General features: G+C 37.6%; 1 protein-coding gene across 2 annotated transcripts in view; it reads right to left on the minus strand.

Moving 5' to 3' along the window:
• The window catches only part of INPP5D (inositol polyphosphate-5-phosphatase D), a 1,064,128-nt gene that overhangs the window by 840,641 nt on the left and 208,578 nt on the right, over positions 1 to 14,909 (minus strand). For both annotated transcript variants that reach the window (XM_044070586.1, XM_044070585.1), the window contains exon 2: positions 12,975 to 13,038. In XM_044070586.1, the coding sequence (XP_043926521.1) occupies positions 12,975 to 13,038 (64 nt within the window). The remainder of the gene's footprint in view (positions 1 to 12,974; positions 13,039 to 14,909) is intronic.

Below are 14,909 nucleotides of genomic sequence, written 5' to 3' on the forward strand. Positions count from 1 at the left end.
AATCCTTCCATAACATTACCCCAGCTTCCTGAAATCATCGACCTGCATGTGTTAGGAAACAGGAGATTCTTACTACGATCAAAAATAAATTCAGTGTACATTTAAATGTGTACTACAAATGTCATTGCTTCAAGAATCCTGAAAGAATCAGCCTACATAAAAAAGGGCTTGGTTGTACAATAGCCTTGTAAATGCTTGACCAACCATGCTATAGTCTACATATAACCATTAAAATAGACCCCCTAAAAATAATCCTTAGGGCACCAAAAAAAAAAAAAAAAAACTTGATGGCTTGATGGACATTTGGAACACTTGGCAAGTTGGCTAGACTTGTGGTTGTTAGCCTAGCAAATACCTATGAACCCATGAAACTATCACTGCCCTTTAGTATATATTTTGCTCGTACATACAGTCTTGTCAAGGTTTTTGTCAAAAACCAGTGTAAATCTTCAAACTCTGGATCCTACCCACTTTGGGTTTGTAAAAGGCAGATCATGTCTCCTAAACCTGATAGACTTCTTTGAAGCAGTCACCAAAGCCGTAGACGATGGTAAGGTGGTTCACACAGCCTATCTAGGTCTCGCCAAGGCTTTTGACACCATCCCCCAATCTGGAATTATAGACAAACCCACTAAACTAGGTATAAATCCCTATTTCACAAGATGGCTTGCCAACTGTCTCACTGACCGAACCCACACTGTGAAAGTAGCAGACTCCAAATCCGACTTCAGACCAGTGACAAGTGGAGTACCACACAGTTCAGTCCTGTGTCCTATCCTGTTTAGTATCTACTTTTCTGAAGTATAGGCTAACACAGAAGGACTTTGGCTAATGAAGTTCACAGATGACTGCAAATTAGGAGCCATAATCAAAACTCATAATGATGTGGACATCCTACAAAAGGGCCTCACGGAGACAGATGCCTGGTGTTAAAGCCATGGCCTCAAGCTCAATGCCAAAAAGTGCATTATCTTCCCCTTTGGTAAAAACTCTGTACCCATGAGCTACCACATAGGTGGTAATCTACTTAACACCAAAAGTATGATAAGAGACCTTGGGACACAGGTGGGCAGTAGTCTCTCCTTTGATAATCACATTGCCACAGTAGTCACGAAATCCTTCTACGTGGCACGCCTCATCACAAAAGGTTTCTCATCCAGGAAAAAAGAGGTCATTGTTCCCCTCTACTCTTCACTCATTCGACCCATTATAGAGTACAACGTCCCTTTTGGTATGTACCTCACAAGACATCTACAACAACTGGAAAGGCCGCAGAAATGCCTCACAAAGAGGATTACTGGCCTCAAACAAATGCCCTACGCAGATTGTCTCAAAAAACTCCAGCTTTACTCCATCACATATCCCCTACTCTGAGGCAATCTCTGCATAACATACAAAGCTATGTCAAACCCCAGAGATGATGGACATGCTCCACTTAAAGAAATCCCAGTCCCTCCAAGCTACACGCTCTAGGGTCCTAAACCTTATCATCACAATAAACAGAACATGCTGGAGGGATAGATTCCAGTCCCAGAGACTTCCCATATTCTGGAACAAACTACCTATGTGTAGCAAACAAAGCTCCTCATTAGCACTCCAAGAAAAATCTTGATGATTGGATGGGAAATAGGAAATTCACCGCGGGGATCACCTCTGTGGCTCTGCTCGACAGGGGCACCGGAAAATAATTTTCTTGGGTGGCGAAAGCCAGGGTACCTTTTTGGCTAGGCTTGTATAGGCCCTAGGGCCAATAGCCTAGTACCTACCTATGAACCTATGAACCTATAATGCTTATCATGCTCATTTCATCAGTATACACCTTGTGAGTGCAATATCATTCAAATTATTTTCTCATCTGTATACAATCACTCAATGAATCTAGCTGAATAGATCTTGTTAAATGTGCCTTTTAGTGTGTGTCATGTCTGAAACAGGTCAACAGACCAGCCCACTCAAGGGTAACAGATAGGTAAATAGACACATAGAAATCAGGAAGTCAACCAGCTGCACAGCTTCAAACACCCCAGGCAATATCACTGACCTGACCTAGTACTATTTGTTTGTGGGATGCAGTGCTTTTCTTCCTTAGCCAGATCCCTTGAAGCACTAGTGAACCTCTTTGTAAAATACCTCCAGATCTCCCTAATAATGTTCTTCTGGAGGGAAAGAATATGGGAGACATTATCTGAGTTATTAATGTTAAAAAAATATTGTTGTCAGTCTGCTTGCATGTAGCCTCCTGGCCTACAGTAACCCAGATCTCACCCTGAATGTTCAATATTTCAGCTTCGAAGGCTAACCTCCAGCACTACTGTCTGTTTCATTTACATTCATTTGTACCTTACCTGCACTTTGTAATTCAGAGATACCTAGGCTGCGCTGTCAGTGTTAACAGTGTTTCTTTTCCTAAATGGCCTCCGTCATATTGCCTATATATTTCCTTTGCCCTAGTATGATTATTTATTCTCCCCCTAAGGGATGCTTTTAGTATGATCCGCACAACTACACAGACTTAACATTATGATGAGAATAAACCTTCTGAAATTCAACCACACATTTTTTTCATCCATTCACAAAAATCTGCATGTTTTAATTGGCCTATCTTAGATATATACCAGATTGGCTTCTGAACACAACCATCCATATTCAAACATAAATTAACAAGAAGGTGGTTAGATAATACTGCCAACTCTAAATGGAACCCTGCACATTTAATGTCTAAGTCTGCAAATATACACCACATATCTTAACCAGCTACTGGACTGCACATCTGAGACAAAATGTGAACTCTGGCACCTGTGGATACCTGCAATATGCATTCACAGTTCACTTAAGTTTGAACTATGTCCTAATATGTGACTCCTTACTTTCACAACCCTACCTACAAAAGAGTCATCACTAAATTAATAAATTTCCCTACAACAATTGAGCATTAGGAAATACTGTACTCTTGGCTCTCTGATATATTATCATTATACTGGCTGCATTGTCTGCATTGGGGCAAATACATATTTATAATTAAGACTGGGGTTAAAGTACCTTTTTCTAGCACTTTGATCACTCTATCACTCTTAGATATTGTAAACAGTTCACAGTCTAATGGAAGGATTCTCCAAGCCAAACGAGGCACCCTGTCCTGGAAGCCTAATATATGCACACCATTCTTCAACCAGCAATCCCATCTTTATCTCAGTTGCTTCTTTCTCTGTGACGTTTGTCCCTCCATTAGCATCATACACTTTATTGGGATATCCATTCAACTCATACTGTTGATTGCTAGTATAATTTCCTCATAATAAGCATATTTCACAATAAGTCAAAAATTCAATAACTTCTTTCTGATTGAGTTATTCACTAAGTCACTAAAAACCTACATGGTCTACACCGTAGTCAAACTACAAGCATTTACAAGAACCCTGATCTTTCATCTTCAGTCAGTATCTTTTGTTATGTAATGGGGAGGAACTACAGTTATATCCTGATACCAGCCTAAAGCCAATGAGCTGAGGCTAAGAAATACCATAAGATGACTATCCACAAAGGAAGACTATGAATTTATTACTCTTCGGCCTCTGAGGCTAGCACCATGACTTAACTGTGAATATAGATGCAGGCATCTCTTGCATACTTTACTACAGAAAAATATATATCATAAAATCATAATGACCACAAAAAATATTTTACAAAAAACAAAAACAGATTTTAACCCCCTCAGGGTGCAGTCCATCATGAAACTGCGATCCATATCCAAGCCAGAATAAAAAAGCTGCAGACTATCCCTTAGACCTTGAGATATTGTTCAGCTCTTTTGCAAATAAGGATAAGCCACCATAAGTGTAAAAAAGTCCCAGTCCAAATCTAAAATAGCTGGAGATGAATGTTAAGGGTTCTCTTTTTACTCCCTAACTTCATAGAGATCATCCAAAGTGGAAGACTTGACTGTTTAAGTCAAGAAGGAAAAAAACAGCTACTACCCCTCTCAGATTGTCATTCCATATATTTAGACTGTCCTCACTGCTGCCATGTTTACTCATTTTATACACTTGAGGTTTGACTGGCACTGATAGGCATGAGCACACCAGTTTTCTTTCCTTCTGCCCTACTATGCATACTGCCAAGACTGCATAATAAGCACTCTTCATTTTAACAGGTCTGTGACGGTCTTACCAGCTATTTAACTGACCATTACAGTGTGATGGGGGTGGGTGTTGGGTGGGGAGGGAAACCTGCTATCTCTTTAGGAGCAGGAAAGAGGTAAGATTCTCCAGTTATTGTAAGATGCAGCATTGCCTGAAATCTGAAGTGTACTGGAGAACCTTTGAGTTTTGCCTGTCAGACTACTGGCAAGAACTATTTTCTTACTGTAAAGGTAGATGATAAAAAGAGAGGAGTTAAATGTACCTCTTGCCCACCTCAATACCACCACCAAATCAGACTGAATTCTCACTTGTTAGTATTCTTTCTCTGTGTAAGTCATACAACTAATTATTATGTAGTGTTAGCAAGATTTAGCATGAGCAGTTCAGATATTGTTTGCATAGCCATCCTATGTGCTCCTTCCACTATTAATGGGCCTGCAGCTCCCAGAGACCTTGTAGGTCTTTTGGCATCAGCCCACTTGACTAGGCTTCTCAGTTCCTTTCTACATGCCGGTAAACTACACATAAATTCTTAAAAACTTGCTGTCTAAATTTTCAGCCTATCTTGCAGGCTAATAGCTGACACTGCAGATCTGTTATCTGATAATCTGCTGAATATGCTTTATTTCAGCTTGTGCACAATGCTAAAAGGTGAGGCTGTTCCAGGGTCCATTTATTTCAACTATTCATATCTGATGAGCCTGATCTAGAAACAGAAGTCTTATGACCCTGAGTGAGAACTCCTGCCCTACCTTTTGCTGCCGAGTGACCCCTGCCATATAGCCTGCTTTGAAAGGGTCCCCTCAAAATGAAGAGTGCTCCCTAAACGCTTCTTGTTTATAAAGGTGAGACTTCCTAGCCCAACACCTGAGGCAGTAGGTTTTGACAAAATATATTAAAAAGAAACAGAAAAAGTCTATTTATTCTTACATTCTGACTCACTCTGAAATCACTGTACCTGCATCCTCTTCCACCTCCTCCTCAAAAAGTACCCCTAAATCAATACAAATATGGCAAAACTTTTTAACTGCATTTTCAGCAAAATTCTATCTAAAAGCTCAGGAAGATACAATTTAAGTAGATTCTGAAAAAAACATACACAGAGGTTATACATTTTGATCAAAATATTAACCACCTTCTTACCTTCATCACATGGACATCTGCCTTTTAGCACTGTAGTATCTTGATGGACCCCAGCACATTGGTACATAAATAACAACAAACTCAAAGTTTAACTGCAAACACAGTCAGCAGATTATTTTTCCCACAGTGTCAAACATTTTACTCTTGGTTGGAGCCCAGTGGGACCCAAACTAGGGAAGAAGGAGTTGAACCACTGGCTATATCTGTTAGATGCAGTATCTATCCATTCAGTTCTGTCAAGTTGCAGTCAGCTCCTATAGTGACCCCATGAATAGCTACCATCACTATTAAGTAGACAATGGAAGAAGCTTTCCAGGCCTTTCTTTCATATCACATATACAGAGACCACACTCACACTTATAGACAATTTAGAGGTGCCAGTTCATATGAACACAGGGATGTTATGCATACTCTGATAGAAAGCACCCCAGCCAAGAATTGAAATTGAGAGCTCCTTGCTGCCCTACCCACTGCACCATTAAGACCACTAAGACCAATATTGAGTTTTGAAGCATAGTTCTTAACACTTCAAAATACCTTTGCAAAGAAAGGTGGTAATGACGGAGTCTGAAGCAGTAGATGCAGATGAGGCAGAATAAGGCTTTTATGGAACAGTTTTCTTTCTGGAGATAGTTTCATTAATTTCTACTCACACACATTAAATTTAAAAAAAAAACATGTAGCATTAAGTCCTCAGGGGCATCATCTTCTTCTCGCCAGTAAGATCATCATCTCCAGTATTCAGAATCATAGTATACTTCACCATCTTTTTATTCAGCAACTGGAGGAAAGCAATTATTAGTTGTTTTCTTATTGAACTACTTAACCTGAATTTATTATCAAAAGTAATTCAGCAAGCATTTTAAAGTTTAATTTAGAAAGAGAAGTACAGTCTAACCTGAATTTGCAATAGACTCATTAATATATTTGCAGACATTATCTAAGGAAAGAGAGACTGCAGCATTATCAACAATCTGTGATAATGAAAGTTTGCAAAAATAGGATGTTTACTATTAATTAAAATGTTTTGAGAAAAGATAGATCAGTTTCAGACATATTGAAACACCTTTTGTTGCTTCTAAACATGATTTGTTAAGTCTTGAAGGTTCATTCATGATAAAATTGCCAGAACTTTTGTACAAGCTTCACAGAAAGAGCAGCCGAAACGATTTCTTGCTGACACTCTTCCTGATACAATTTTAGTTTTGTGCAGACCCTCTCGTAAAATAAGTTCAGGAGCATCTTCTGACTGGAAGTTTCAACAGTAGGCCAAAACCTGGGGTCATTCAGAACTAACTATAAAAGCAAGAGATCACATGCAAAGTTGCCTATTATATTATTTCCTTATTCGTTTTTTGAGTTTCCATAAAGAGACAGAAACACTAGAAGTTCAGATAGTCATTTCTAAATAAAGGTACTGTGGCACAGAAAACTAATCAAAATGAATTATAAATTCTGAGAAACAGGATGCAATTTTTCTTTCTTTCTTTCTTTCTTTCTTTCTTTCTTTCTTTCTTTCTTTCTTTCTTTCTTCATACTTCACATATTTCCAAATATGATTTTCTCTCATGCACAGTCAATAAAAATAAATGCAAAGTAAAAACTCCTAGCATTGCAATAGCATTTATTATAAGTTATAGATCTACATTGCAGGAAAGTCCGTGATAAGGTCTCAGAATTTGCAGTTTCGTCACTATTAACTGAGAAGACCATCTGGAGACATTCACCTATAAACTAAGTGGTCCTACCTACTGCTCCTTGGTTAATTGCTCTCTGGGCATATGGCTGGCAGCTCAAGCAGCCAGTGCATGAGCAACTGATAGGGGAATAGCACCCAGTGTTAGGAAACATCTTAGAAAGGCCCAATGAAGACTTCCAAAAAGAGCAAAGGGAGTGATATGGTATAATTAAACACATGTCTTAGCTTTGGTGTTTCTTGCAATACAAAGTATTTTTGGCCTCCCTTTTTCAAGGAGTTGACTCAGCTGTTGCTGCATTCTTGCCTCTGTTCTTCTGCCATACAGACCCCAATAACACAATCAGGCACCCATTTCTACATCTCACTATCCTCAGTACTGGCCTTGTTCCTCTGATCATATCCACATGTCTAGTTTAGTGCACAATGTGGCAATCCTGAGTAGTAGTACGTTCTCCTCGGGCTATAGTGAAAACTATATATATATATATATATATATATATATATATATATATATGTATATATATATATATATATATATATATATATGTGTGTGTGTGTGTGTGTATGTGTGTGTGTATATTTGTTTACTGTACATGTCCTGCTCTCTCTCTCTGGTCTCTCCTAAAATGCATATCTGGATGTCAGATAAGGCTACTCAATTGCCAGAATATAGATTAATATGTTCTGTCCTTTAATCCACATAATGGCATGTGTGCAGACTTACTTCATCTTTTTATCTTTATACTGGCATTTATGCATATTCCCTTTAATCTACTTGCCATGGCTTGTTGGCTGACTGCAAACCATCTCCACTGGATGTAACAAAAATGTTAATATTATATTGTCACTTTTAGTAAGTATTTTCCTTTATTGTACTGATTTTTTCAACATTTCAGTGACAACACTGTATTTTCTGTGCAACATCACTGGACTATAAAGTGTAAAGAAGCAATGTGACTGTTCAGGAATAATCCAGAGAAGTGGCACATACAGAAATGATGTATTATGCGTGATATCTGAGAGTAAATATGCCACTTTCTGTGTTAGCATGTAACAGGTACTGATATGCACTTACGTCTTGCAAAACCTACATTATGTAAATTCCAAATATACAAATAAATTATTTAATCTCAGTAGTATGGAAAAATGTGTGAATTTGTGACATTTTGCTATGAAATTATTCTCTCTCTATATAGATATAAATATAGATGTATACAATATATTTGTAATTCAAGATGTAACTTCCTTCTGTTGTAGACTACAGCAATTATTATACATAGGATGCAGAATGTAAAGCAGACTTGTGTTCCAAGGACTGTAATTGTTCTGCTCTTTGATTACAAGATCTATAACTACTCCTAGGCCAGAAAGTTAAAGAGGTGTAAGACATCCATTAAATAATTCTGTTAAAGAGATAGATAATTAATTGCAAGTAAACAAACTCATTAGTATAAAAATGTGAAACTTTCTTAGTTGTATCTGTGGTCTACATGAATAAATAAAATCCAAACAGTTGCGCAACTCTTAATTGTCCTAGATATAAAAGAAAGGACCTTTAGAAATTGAGTGTTTTCTGAGGAAGTCTCAGTATTGAAAGGGACAAAAAACATGGTGAAATAAGTTAAGTGTGTAGTGTGGTTGTTGTGTTTTCATAATTTGAGTTGTTTCTAAATAAAGAATGTTGTACTGGTGGACTGCCTGACTCCTTGGGTATCTCTGCATTCCTGCATCTCTGACAGTGTTGGAATTATCATCTGACTTATAAAAAGTTTGTTGCTGTTCATCAGCAAGCTACTGGTATCCATCTCTAATTGGCATCATTTTCCTGCAACACATTATTGTTTGATTATAATTATTTGGCTATTAACAAAAGTGAAACAGTAACTCAGAGATCTGAAGTGTGGAAATCTTGAGTAGTTACAGTTTACTACCATGAGTCAGGACAGAAGACTATAGTGATGGGGAATATTACCAGCCTTCACTGGAAATAAGTGTGTGTGTGTGTGTGTGTGTGTGTGTGTGTGTGTGTGTGTGTGTGCGCAAGTTTATTAAAATGTATTCAAAGTACAGTTAATGTGGGTAAGTGGGCACTGGAAGGCACTGAAACACATATAGAGAGAGAAATATGGGGAGCTAGGCCAAACACTTTGCTCAGTGAGGTTTTCATTGTGGAACTTATTTGATAGTGTAAGTGAATACTCAGGGCTGCAGTGCATGTTTCCCACAAGATCTTGTAGCTAGGCTGCACTTAGGAAGTTGTTCAGTGTTTCATAGTGGCATCCTTTTTGTACTTTAATCTGTTTCATACTAATGGTGTTACTTAAAGAGACCATAACTCTGGTGGCCACCAGATTTATGACATTTAGATTATGGGATTAAATTTATTGGTGGGCAGTTCAGCAGATCCAAGCACAGAACTCTCTGCCTACCATCTCTTTTTTTTCACAGTATAAACTGAATTAACATAGAATGTACAAAAACAATGCAGCATGCACACAAGAATGCACAGAAATATTTGCACTGTTTCCTTAACACCTTTGCCCGAAGACTCACTTTTGCTCCTCTCATAGCACAGGACAATTTCCTTAAGTACATAAAACATAAAACCACCAACATTCATAATGAAAATACAGTTTTACTCAAATGCATCACCCATCAATTAAATAAGTGGTTTTGCAGGGGAAGGGGGTGAAGATGGCACAGAAGCTATAGCTGTGAACAAGACAGGAAACCACTGGATAAACACTTTATATAAGTAAAGCTTTCGGATACAATCCTTTCTCAATACTGAACAATGCATAAAACCAGCTCTTTATATATAGGTCCAAGTATATCACATGACCTGCAGCCAAGATCACATGATATGTTATCCAAATTACAAAAACATTTTACAAAAACATTTTTAAAAAACTTAATACAAAAACTTAACATAAAATACTTTAATAAAACTTTAGTAAAATACTCAAACAAAACTTCAAGCTAAGAGAGGTTAGCTCTACTCAATTTAACTAAAATAGGTTTGAGACTGACTTGGCTATTTAAGCCTGGTTTTGAATCACTAATGAATCTCAAGATCCATTCATATTCTTTGATTTCTAAGTGATTATTTAGGTCCCCTCCCCTGAATGTAGGTATAACCTGGTCAATAATTCTAAACCTAAAAAAATGCTGCTGACCAAATTCTTCTATGTGTTTAAATAGTGCATTCCTGTCATAGCATCTTCTAATTTCTGACTTATGCTCAGTCATCCTGTCCTTAAACCTGCGGGTAGTTTTGCCTACATAGAAGGCATTACATGCCTCACAGGTAGCCAAGTAAACCACATGGGTAGTAGTACATGTACCTGCTACTCTAAAACTAAATGTCCTACCATTAACAGGATGTACAAATGTATCATTTTCTATACTACAAATGTCATCACAACAAGAGCAATTGTGACATTTGTGGGTACCATATTTCACTATAATAGACACAGGTGTAGTCCTCTCAAAGTCTTTGTAGCATAGCGAACTCTTAAGGGTCCTCATATTCTTATAAGAGAAATTGGGTTTAGGTCCCAATAAACTTCTTAATTCATCTGATGCCATCAAGATGACCCAATTATCAGATATAATTTTTCTAACAGCCGGTGTCCTTAGATTGTATGTAGTTACATATCTAATAGGTGCTGCAGATGTCTGTTTGCACTTAGGGTCAAGATTAACAACATCTTCATGCAGAACTGGCTTAAATAAAGTCCGTCTCTCTTCCCTAATCTTAGTAACCTGTTCAGAAATTAAAGATCTGTCATATCCACTAAGCAAAAAATCATTAACCATTTCATATAATTGTGTTTCAAAGCAGGCATCATCAGTATTAAGTCTACTGAGTCTACAAAATTGAGATTTAACAGTACTTCTAAAAATATGAGGTGTATGCATGCTTGTGGCATAAGTGTATCTACCTGAACAAATTTCTTTCCTAAAGATACTAGTTTGTAGTGTATCTCCAGTAAGATCTAACTTTAGATCCAGAAATGTAATAGAAGTTTCAGATACCGTCATCTTAAACTTTAGGAAAGTAGATGCAGAGTTTAGATATTCCAGAAATTTTTCAAGGTCCTCATGGCTACCTTTCCAAAGTAAGAGGCAGTCATCTACAAAACGTTGAAAAAATGTAATATTATTTTTAAATGGGTTCCCATCACCAAACAAATGCGTTCTTTCCCACTGATAAAGTATCAGGTTGGCATAAGTATTGGCTACAGAGGTACCCATAGCCACCCCTGTAAGTTGCAAATATGTGGAGCCATTAAAAAGGAATACAAAGCATGAAACCTTTTCTAAATATTTAAAATCCTTAGAAATAATATTATGCACTTGAAAAAGCAGCTCCTAACACCTCATAATGCCTCTACATGTTCACACCACCTTACTTTATTATTCTTATTCTGAGGTCACTGCAATTAAGAAAAAGAACAATAAATAAAATAATAAAGAAATAAATGAAAATAACTTGCACCTTCTCCAAGATGACATAATCTAAGAGTGACAGTTATATACTATTATGTGATCTCACAAATAATGCTAAAACATAAAATGAGCAGCCAGAAATTAGAAAACACAACATTAAGTATCCATGCCCAAAGTAACAGACAGAAGCAAACTGATACTGATCATCTGAAGAAAACTCCACAGAAACAGCGTGTCACACATGGAATCAATAGTGCACACACAAGAAAACATACAAGACATAGAAACATTGTGGCATGCACAGAAGCAATTAAATAAGCAAGGAAGGAATGCAGCAGGCACAAAGAATGTGGGTTTCACAGGAGCAAACAGTAGTCTCAGAAGAAATGTGTTTATATAGATTAACAACGCAATGCAGCATGCAGACAAGTAATGTGCCATACACTGAGCAAATGTGATATGTAGAGACGACGTTGAAACACATGATATTTAGAATGCACTTCCTTGTCTGGTAATCTTGTCACTCATCTAGAAGTCATTTTCATTACAGATTTAAAGTGCACCTCCAAGATGTGGCAGCAGCAGCAGCACAAAGTGTGTCTTAGGAAACAACAGAATGCCTGTGACATAATCACAAATAAAACTGTTTGGTTCTCTTGTATTTTATAAATCCTCCCATGTTTATGCATTTGGTCTAATAAACAGAATTCTGTGCAAAGCATGACTGTTATATTAGTATTTGTAAAGCATGATTGGTTTGTAAGTATATGCAAAGAAAGAATGGTGTGTGTGTGTGTATGTGTGTGTGTTTGTGTGTGTGTGTGTGTGTGTGTGTGTGTGTGTGTGTGTGTGTGTGTGTGTGTGTGTGTGTGTGTGTGTGTGTGTTTCTGCACTCTGCAGTGTCATTCTTTCATTTGCAGACTTATGGATGGCTATGTACAGATCTATCCTAGTGTTGTCATCAAAGTATTGGGGTTGCATTTCCCTTTTTACCTCCCTTTCACATGCTTGAAAAGGTGATTTTGAAAGGGGAAGTGGTATTCTTCAGAACCCCTTTACTTTCAGTTCCTGTTCTGCAGCTGTTCAATTTTGCTGGCATGCATCATTTACAGTCCCTCTTGCAGTCATGCAAACTCACAAGTAGTCTGCAACTCTTGCTGTCATACTGGGTATGTGGTAGTTTGCAGGTGGAGTTTTCTGAGGTAGGACCTTGAACCACCACACAGTTTGGAGATTTCCTGTACAGATTACTTGTTACTGCTGTCTCTTATATATGCACGTGTACACACACACACACACACACACACACACACACACACACACACACACACACACACACACACACACACACACAGTTTAACAAGTCAAGGTAATAATAAATGAAAAATACAAACCCAAAAATTCAGTGTTGCTGAGGAATATAACATAACATGTCTCTCTTCATGAACCACAGACAAATATACACTCCCTTTCTATGACAAAATCAAAGAACAAATCTTTAAAATGTATTCTGTAGCTAGAAGATGAAAAACTTGACTGACCTGAACAGTAAGCCTGTTGTCTTCTGCAGGAAGAATTCTGTAGGTGTATACACAATTTTGGAACCTACAAGAGATCCAGATATTACAACATTAATTGCTGGGGAGAAAAAAATTAAAATTATACAAACTTATTGTCAAAGCATATGAAAGCACATTTATTTCACCACAGTTAACATTTTGGAGAATTTCATTCAAATTTCAAAAAGAAAAAAAGTTATGGGCAAATACTATTATAAATACATCAAAAGCTGATGATGCTTTATTTGGTCATATTTTCTAATTAAGAATTTTACATTCATTCTCGGCACATAAAAATCAACTACCAATCATTAGCGGACCGAAGTTCCGCTGTGGCGACCCCTAACCAGGAAAAGCCGAAAGACACAAACAAACATTCATTCTTCATATCTCTGATATACTGTTCATCACAAATAGCAAAGCAACCATATATATGCACTCTTATAAAAACTGCTGATGTCTTTGTAGTTGGTTCACTGCAGCAGCTCTCATCTGTCATGTGGCTGAACTTACTTAATTAGCAACCCAGGTGCAGGATGGCTGATGGTGGACAGGACTCAGCTCCCAGAAGGCATCTCACCTTTTCTGTGGTGAAGGAGATGGGAAAAAAGTGAATCACTTGCTAAAGGAGCATCCCCTGGATGAAACCATACCTTAGCCACAGAAAAAGAGGCAAACCCAGTTTGTTAGAAATGCACGAGTAGAATGCACATTTATGGGGTGTTCAGTGTGCCGAAGAATGTAGTTAATGTAACTGCCTGTACTATATAAAATGTACATGTTGTATCTCTCCAGAGGCAGGTATTAAAAAAGCTTGGGTTGTCTGGACAACAATAGACTCAGGGTGTGTCTCAGATGAGAGATGGTTACTTCATATTACCACAGATCTGGCATTAAAAAGAGATCAAAAAGTTCCACTTCCCATGCCATATATGCTGGCAGCGGTCCCTGTAAATGCACCACAGGGTACCACCATTGAGAACAAGGTATCTTATTTCATAGCTGGATGATCAGGTAAAACTTACACTGGGCTACACAAAGTAAGTATGATGGCCAGGTATGATTTTATTTCCACAAAAGATGAGCCACCATTAGCAATTTAGATGCTCTGATACTAAACAGGGACCACAGTTGTAATACATATTAATATACATATTATATACATATTATTGTGCTGCCATGATAAGCACAAGCCAAGCAAAGAACTTTCTCAGTACTGCTAGTACAGTAAAGAATATCACATCTAATAAAGCACCATTCCAACAAGCAATAAACTACATTTCTAGCAATATTCCATGTCATAACACATCCAGTAAAACACCATTCCATGTGATATCATATTTAATAGAGTGCCATTCCATATCACATAAAGCACCATTCCGTGTGATATATTTAAAAAACTACCATTCTATATCACATTCTTTTCCATAAGGCACCGTACCATATTACCAAGTGGATATAATGCTTTGAATCTGAGAAATCAGCATTCCACATGCACAATACAGCTAATAAACACTGCATCTGAAAGTGTACTCTTCAATGTTGTCCAATATAAATAGTGCACATTCCATCTTATGTACCATTCCAAGTGAGCCATACGTAGACCTACGTATGGTAAAGGTTTGCTTCAAGAAGCCATGACTGCATACCCCTGCTCATTACCAGTCCAGTTACATAAACACGGGCTGGTAATAGGCCGCACAGCCATCCCCCTTAGTGGTAGCAGTATGTTTTCTCTGCTGATCTCTCATTTTGCATGCCTGTTTCATGCTCTCCCTCTGAACAGAACTTAACCTTCTTCACAATTCCCTGACAGGTGGCAATCCATATCTTTAGTGCCATGCTACATTATGTCTAATTAGATCCAGCCACTGTCTCCCTTCTGCATTATCATTACCTCGTGAAGACTAACAACTA

This window comes from Protopterus annectens, chromosome 4.part1 (assembly GCF_019279795.1).
Source record: "Protopterus annectens isolate FY-2018-M chromosome 4.part1, PAN1.0, whole genome shotgun sequence".
NCBI lineage: Eukaryota > Metazoa > Chordata > Ceratodontiformes > Protopteridae > Protopterus > Protopterus annectens.